This window comes from Pseudomyrmex gracilis, unplaced genomic scaffold (assembly GCF_002006095.1).
Source record: "Pseudomyrmex gracilis isolate BER0280 unplaced genomic scaffold, ASM200609v1 scaffold_129, whole genome shotgun sequence".
Lineage (NCBI taxonomy): Eukaryota > Metazoa > Arthropoda > Insecta > Hymenoptera > Formicidae > Pseudomyrmex > Pseudomyrmex gracilis.
The window spans coordinates 125,828-133,885 of record NW_018020713.1 but is presented as its reverse complement, the minus strand read 5'-3'; the positions used below and the strand labels follow the sequence as shown (position 1 = coordinate 133,885).

Here is an 8,058-nt window from a genome sequence, read left to right as displayed (position 1 = left end):
CGTCGTCACTTATCGAATCGTCTAAAAAGACGAGCTCGCACAGTTTTGTTCAGTCAAATGGTTCCATTGGCACATGTCGTTGGCTCGTAACCAGAACCCAATGATCGATCTCTATTTTGTATCGGCCGGCAATCGGATATTGGCCGGCGAACGTAACGAAAAAGAGGAAGGCGTCGACCAAGGCAGCAAATAGCAGATAGTAAGCAAGAGATATAGCGGCGGGTGTGGTAATGCTTCATCAAGTCCCGTAAATAATATTTGAAATCGATGCTATCTGCGGCTTTACGGAACTTTCGTGCAAGCCTTAGTTTATACATGCTGACACAACGCGCGCGCGCTATTGTCGACGAATTGATGATGTATCGACAATTGGGGGACGTCCTCAAATCGAGAAATGACAAACCGCGAAAGTATACGCGAAAGTGCGAAAGTGTGCGACAACACATGTGACGAGAGAGAGAGAGAGACAAGAAGCGCAAAACTCCCAAGCGTACTACTTTCATCGTTGCACACTTGTCGCGCTCACGTTGCCGCCGTAATCTGCGCCGAGCCCTAGGCCCATTGTTTGTCATCCAATTTTTCCGCTGGATTTCCATCACGAACAATAGGCAAGCGGCGCTTTATAAGTCGCGCGAATTACACGAGCGAACGCAGCTCGTAAATATAGTCGGTGAATTGTGAAAAAGCATCGCGCGCTCGACCTCTTCTCTCTTTCTCTCTGTCTCTCTCTCTCTCTGTCTCTCTCTCTCTTTGTGTGTGCGAAACGATGCTTCTCTCACCTCACGGTTCCTCAACGAGTTGATGCATTTCACTCTCTCTCTCTCTTTGCTCGGTAAATCGGGCAAAATTTATTGTCAAAACACTTAAATAAGGAAAAATAGCAGGCTCTTTAGCGGGACAACAACTCGTAAAACTGGATTAATAGAACTGTGACGCGGAAAAAAAAGGAAGAGATAGAGAGAGAGAGAGAGAGAGAGAGAGAGAAAGAAAGCGCAGTTCGTTGTATTTATTAATTATTGTCGGTTCTCCAAAATAAGAAAGCTTCATTATTCGTAGTATCTATATTCTCCTTCCGCTGTTATTACGGCGGACACCTCACAAACAAACAATTTGCATCTTGTTAGCAGAAGCACGTTGATATTTATATATATATTGCGCACAGTTTTGTCTTAATTGAATAAAAAAAAAAAAAAAATCTCTCTTTTCACAAACGTGAGTTGCACTCATTTAAATCTCACGGTCGAAATCCGACATTCTATCACAATCTAATATTATTACGTTTATTTTTATTTTTATTTTTTTATTTTTTTGATGTTTTTTTTTTTTTTTTTTTTTATCGCCTCCGACAGACTTTGTCTCTTGCTTGTTACTTCGCGCGTCTTTCCGCACGAATCGTCTTTATCGGGATCGGCGACGACCTCTGCGCCAGCGAGACACAGAAGGTATGGTAGTGTAGCAACTACGTGCAACCATCTGCGCGCGCGAGACGAGAAAGTAACACGAAGTCGCGGCCGAACGCTCGTAAATCAGCGGAATTTCGTTCGTGAGCGTTCCGGGACGAATTTTATGATTTAATCCGGTGGATGCGTGAAGGGGCTGCGGTCGCGAAACGGACGCGATGGAAACATCGCGTTGCCGCGGCGTCGCTTGCCGCGCGCGCGGCCGTGCACTTCTGGAGATGAATTTTTTTTTCCGCGCGCGCGTTATCTCGCCATAGTAAACCGCGGGACAGAAAAAACCACTGCGGGTTTCCGGGAGTGTAACGGGGGTAGGGGGGGGGGGAAGAGTTCGCCTCAACCCTCGCTTGTGTTTCGAATTTCTGCGTCGTCGAATCATCATCATCCCCCGCGGTGTCGCGGCGCGCACATTGTGTGCTTTTCCGCGCGCCGCGGTTATCAGCGGCCCGTTGTATCGCGATAAGGCGGAATAAAACACCGATTAGGATCTGCATTGGAAATTTAATTAACGCGAGCCGAGCCACCGGCTTTCCTGTAAATTGCGTTTTATTATATCGGAAATCGATTTTTTCCAACCTCTGGCTCGCGCCAGACTCTCTCTCTTCCTCTCTCTCTCTCTCTCTCTCTTTCCTTCCGTTGTGTAGCAATTTGCGTTCGCCATTTAACACGTGCCGTTCCGCCGGAAACAGATATTTGCTGGCGCGACGTTATATTGTCTAGTTAGCGGATAAATACGCAATGAGCGCCGACTTTAGCTTCACGGGCGGTCCCCCCCCCCCGCGTACGGAAATTAATTTACCGCGCGTCTCTTAACCGCGGCGAAGATCGCAACGCGATGCGCATAACGCAATTAGCTCGAGCTAATTTTTTTTTTATCGCGAGCTAAGTTTATTAAGTTTGGCTGACGTCGTCGTAAAGAAACAACGTATCACACCGGGCGATTACCTTGAACGGGAATTACATCGGGAAGCGAGAGGAGAGGTGAGATTTCGCGCCAATGAGAATCAAATCGGCGAAGTTCGCGTGACGAACTTGAGAAGACTCCCTCGGAAGACCCCCCTCCTGAGCGAAAGGTTTCTCGCGATTCGGTAAATCGGCAAATCGAATTAAGCTCTCAGCAGGCACGCTATCCTCGGGATCTGAGCGATGAAATCTGTCGCGAGCGTATAAAAGACGGCAATGTGGGCGCGGCCGGACAAGTGAGTTGCGGAACGTGCGTCTCATCCCCATCGCGCCGCGTCTCACTTCAATCTAGGAAAAATCTCTTTCTCGTTAACGCACGACGATCATCGACGACGCGCGCGTGCGGTTGATCGGTCAGTCGGAAAGAGATAACGGTATCCCTAATCCGTCTATATATCCTGGCAACCTCGAAGGATCGAATCGGCGAGCTCTCCCGGCGAGTTGTACCCGCTCGAACGGCGCATTGACCGCGTTTCTCCCATCATCAACACACAAACCGACTTGCGTCGAAGGATGTTGACGTACAACACGAGCGTGTACGCCGTGGCCGGGCCATTGGCTTTCTCCAGCAGAGTCGGGTAGGTGCGAGTTACCGTATATATTTCCCTAGCTCTCGCTTGCATCCTCGTAATCATCCGGTATTGTGGGCGGCTGTGAAGCGTCGCTTCGTGATGCGAAAGGGGATAATATCCGCGTCGAGAGGGGAGGATAAGAGTCGAGAGCCGGGAATGAGAGAGAGGCACGCCCGCGCGATCGCGTACGTACGTACGTACGTACGTACATGTTTGTACACACCCATAGGTGCGTTTTGCTCAGTGGATAAGATTGCGATGGGATCGGGCTTGCGAAAGCTCTTACGGTTTTCATCAAGAGAATGGGGGAGTAGGCTATCAAATCGCGCGCGAATTATGACGTTACACGGCCGCCGCGTCGATATCTCGATAGAAGAGAGAGCCGGGAGGAGGACTAATAATCACACTCGACGTCCCAATTAGCGCGCGGCCGGATTTAATCCACCGAACGCGTTTGCATGCGCGCGTTTCGCTCGGCTTTCATCGTCATTAATGCCGCGGCCGGTACGGAAAAAGCGCATCATTTTCCGCGATGATGAATGAGAAATCTCGTCTTTTTTTTTTCTCTCTCTCTCTCTCTCTCTCTCTTCTCTTCAAATGTAGCCGCCGGCAGCGATGATACGTACAACAGGCGGCGATGATAACAATGCTGGCGGTAATAACGTATAACATGTCGGAGTTGTACGTTGATGCGTGCACATGCGCTCGCGGATAAGAGAGAGAGAGAGAGAGAGATCCCGATCAATAATATCGTGTTCGCTCTGTGATAAGTTTAGATTGTATGCTCGATAATGTATATTGTTTCGTTCCTCTGCTCGATACGTCAAAACTTCTCGTGACGCGTTCACGGCCTCACTTCCCGATAGTATCATCGGAGGCGATTGTATCGAAGGAACGAAGAAATTTGCTCCGCGTAAATGGATCAAACGTCCATCTTCAAGCGTCGTCGTCGCGCGCGCGCCGCGATCGATGCATCGTCGTCGTCGGCGAAATTTGCCCTGCGCGGGGCTCGTCTTTCAATTCGGCTCCGAAGTCGCAAATTCTTATCGTCGAAAGGCGAAAGCTATTTGTCCCACAACCTGTTTTACATTTGCGATGTCGTGACGCGTCGTAATAATGTCGGTCACGAGAAGGAAGCGATAGAAATTACAATCCATGAGTCTCATGGAAATTGTTAGTCACCAAGTTTAATCTGTTCGGGAGAGAATATATCTCCGAGAATTTGGTTCTGCAATTCGGGATCAATAATTCGGAATAAATAATTGATTTAGCACCGGTGATTTTTTTAGAACTGAGAGATATATATAAATCACATTTGTCTCCCAAATTGTGTCAACAATAATTTTAGCATTTAATTTCTCGAAATCAAATCATTTTCTTTGAGAAATTTGTTCTGTCGAGAGAAACTGCATTTTAACATTAACTATCCAAACAAGCAAACTCTGGATTACAATCGTTCACAGACAATTTGTTCCGGTAAATATTTTTTACTATTTTTGTAAAAACACGGATAGATTGTATTTTTTTAATTTATTGTTATTTAGATTGGCTGAAGATGATCGTAAACAAAAACGAAACAAAAAAAAAAAAAAAAAAAAAACGATCAACAACATTTCCAATGAATTGAGAATATTTTTTTTCGCTTCTTGAATTAATAAAACCACGATGGACTGTAGCTTTTTACGTTTATTTTAATATCTATTAAATGTGAATTTAAACGAATATTTGCAATTATTCGGTTTGCGGATCGGAAAATTTTGCACGACTCGGAGAGCTCGGTGATCAAATGTATTATTAGCTCTATGTGAATTTTTTATTACAACAGGGAAGTGCCACAGCTGCAAGAACGATTTTTAGGATGGAACTTCCCCGCGGAGCACGCGGATCTCGTGCATCCGCATTGGCGCGGATTCGTCGCGCCCGGAAGACTGTGGCACATCGGCCTCGCGCTTATTTATCTCTTCCTCCTGGGTCTCTCTCTCATCGGGAACGGCATCGTCATTTGGATTTTCAGCACGTAAGTTGTCGTGTAACTTTAAGAAAATTCATTCCGCTAAACAGTACGAAGACGTACATGAATGTCGGTAATTACAAAAAGGATTAATCCAATTACAAACTGTCAAAAGTATAAAACAAACGACCAGCACAGAAGAGCGTCTATCTATTTTTTTTCTTTCAAGTTCTCCAAAGTATTCGAACATTTGATGAGATTGTCTTTGAAACTTTGATGATGAGGAGAGAAAATTAATTTTTGGCAGGATCAAAAATCGTGGCGCTGCTGCCATCTGTAGATTCGCAACAGAATTATCTCAGTTGCGTCACACCTCTCAAAATGCGCTTATCGTTCAATGACAAACTTGTATTTTTTAATGTTGATATGATTCCATTTATACCGATCTTCTTCGTCTTAATTACCGCGTTTTGTAAATAATGCGTTTCGAGATGTTAATTTTCAGATCAAAATCACTGAGGACGCCCTCGAACATATTCATCGTAAATCTGGCCGTGTTCGATCTACTGATGGCAACGGAGATGCCTATGTTGATCATAAACAGCTTCTTGGAGCGCACGATTGGTTGGGAAGCCGGATGCGACGTGTACGCTTTGCTTGGCGCGATTTCCGGAATGGGGCAGTCGATTACCAACGCTGCGATCGCTTTCGACCGATACAGGTTTAGAATTGATTACCAATCGTTGCTAATTATCGAACTCGAACCATTTTTGTTATCTATTAAACAATTGCAAAACCAATTATCGCGCTCGTTAAAACTTAACGACCTATTTGTTGTGCGTCTGTGAATGCACACCGATAATGTTACGGATGATGCGGAGAACTGAGCACAAAGAGTTTTACGATCTAATAAACGATTCTCTCGAAATTTGCGATTTGACCCGGCCAAATAACAATAACAATAGACTCTCGCAATCTATTGCACATTACACACATCCTGCTTGATATTTTAGAACAATTAGCTGTCCGATTGACGGTAGACTGACCGGAAAGCAAGCCGCGGTGGTAGTTCTGTTTACATGGTTTTGGGCACTGCCATTCTCGATTCTGCCCATGACGGGATTGTGGGGTCGATATGTGGCAGGTACGCAAAATATATATATTCTCTCTCTCTCTCTCTCTGTTTTATCATTTCGGAGATAAATGACATTTGCAACTTGTTTTGTAATTCCGAACGATTAATCGCAACAGTCATTTAAAATTTTTCCGTCGCGTAGCCGAGATTCGAAATATAAAAAGTTCCGTTAATTCGTTTCTTCGCGCTTCGTGTTTCCAAATACTTTTCAGAGGGTTTCCTCACAACGTGCAGTTTCGATTTTCTCACGGACGACGAGGACACCAAAACATTCGTGATCACGATATTCTTCTGGGCTTACGTTCTCCCGATGCTGCTCATCGTTTACTTCTATTCGCAGTTGTTGAAATCCATTCGATCCCACGAGAAGATGCTGCGCGATCAGGTAAGAGTTAAACAATTTTTTATTCGCACGAGTTTCTTATGAAATTCGCAATAATGGGGGGGGGAGTGAGATTTCATCATTCGATCTGTGACGTAGGCCAAGAAGATGAACGTCAAGTCGCTCGTGTCGAATCAGGACAAAGAGAGAAGCGTCGAGATGAGAATCGCAAAAGCCGCGTTCACGATCTTCTTCCTCTTCGTGCTCGCGTGGACGCCGTACGCGGTCGTCGCGTTGACGGGAGCCTATGGGAATCGGTGAAACAATTGTTTTCTCAAATATTTTTGATTAAAAAAAAAAAAAGTTTTCTTGAAATCTAAACGTTTATTCAATTTTCACGTTTCAGCGAAGTGCTCACTCCACTGTCGACGATGTTGCCAGCCATATTCGCCAAGACGGTGTCGTGTATCGATCCATGGATATACGCAATCAACCATCCTAGGTAAGCCGCACGCACCATTCTCAGTCGAGTATTTTGTTCATCTTAAAATAAAATTTGTTTCTCTAAGCAATCCAGCAGCAATTGGTTTTCAATTTTTTTGTTTTACTGCGCGAATCATTTTTTTTTTCTTCGCAATTACATTTAATGAAAAATGACTCGCATTCTGTTTCAGATATCGACAAGAATTAGAGAAACGCTGCAAATGGATGGGAATTCAGGAACAACGAGCGCACGACGACACCGCGTCGGCGCAGACCGAGAAGACGGAAGAATCGTAAAATTTTCATTTTACGTTCATGACGATTATCATTATCGATTGTTGATAATGGTTGCGTCGAGGAGACATCAATATGTCAATTGCATTTTCCACCACGAATGCAATTTGAACCCGATATCGCCTCCTCCGATTTATCGATTTACTTTTCCATCGATACTTCGAACGGAATCTTTCCCCGTTCCGTAGAAGAGAAGAGACTCGTGAATAAAACAGAATCGTCACGTGTTGTTTAGTTTACATACGTCAAGCTGTTACATAAATATAATCAGAGCAAATATGAAAGCAATTTTCCTCTTTTTTTTTTTATTTATTTTTTTTTTTTTTTTTATTTTCGTCATCTCCTCCAAACCCTTCCCATGCATATTCTCGATAATAAAGTCGATCCCGATGAAATTCAAATTTTTCTCTTCCTTCGTTTGTGCCTTCCGTTTTGTTTGACGTAGGCTACCAGAGATGGCGGAATATCGAAGCCCCGTCCCGTGCTGCCATCCCCTCGCACGTCTATCTACACGGCCTATTTTTTATTGATCGTTGATTAAAACTTAAATTGCATTTCGCAGATAATTGCATGTTCGTTTCGCTCTTATTAACATACTAATGGGAAAATCAACTTCCACACAATTCGAAACGTTTATTGAAATCAAAATACGCTTTTCCGAAAGCGACAATTTATATTTTCTTTGTTTCACTTTGATGCAAAATCGCTCATTTAAATTTATTATCGTTTCGCGTGTGACAAACGAAATAAATAAATTTGATAATTTCAATGTGCGTTTATCGTTGATCACACATATTTCGTGTATCTCATCGATATATGTTTCAACGTCCAAGTTGAGAAGGTGATGTTTCATCTTCGGAAAGACGGAATCACAATTGTAG

The 8,058-nt window shown here is 44.1% G+C and overlaps 1 protein-coding gene across 1 annotated transcript; it reads left to right on the top strand.

Moving 5' to 3' along the window:
• The first annotated feature begins 2,670 nt into the window (after window positions 1-2,670).
• LOC109856641 (opsin, blue-sensitive) lies at window positions 2,671-7,588 on the top strand. Its single transcript, XM_020432155.1, has 8 exons — window positions 2,671-2,998; window positions 4,818-5,009; window positions 5,449-5,664; window positions 5,957-6,087; window positions 6,291-6,463; window positions 6,560-6,717; window positions 6,807-6,902; window positions 7,075-7,588. Exons 1-8 carry the CDS (start codon window positions 2,934-2,936, stop codon window positions 7,178-7,180), a joined length of 1,137 nt encoding a protein of 378 aa, XP_020287744.1. The 5' UTR covers window positions 2,671-2,933; the 3' UTR covers window positions 7,181-7,588.
• Window positions 7,589-8,058: the final 470 nt, after the last annotated feature.

Coding starts and splice junctions, on each gene's coding strand:
- LOC109856641 (XM_020432155.1), top strand. CDS start 2,934: ATGTTGACGTACAACACGAGCGTGTACGCCGTGGCCGGGCCATTGGCT. Junction 2,999..4,817: donor GCTTTCTCCAGCAGAGTCGG/GTAGGTGCGAGT, acceptor TTATTACAACAG/GGAAGTGCCACAGCTGCAAG. Junction 5,010..5,448: donor GTCATTTGGATTTTCAGCAC/GTAAGTTGTCGT, acceptor GTTAATTTTCAG/ATCAAAATCACTGAGGACGC.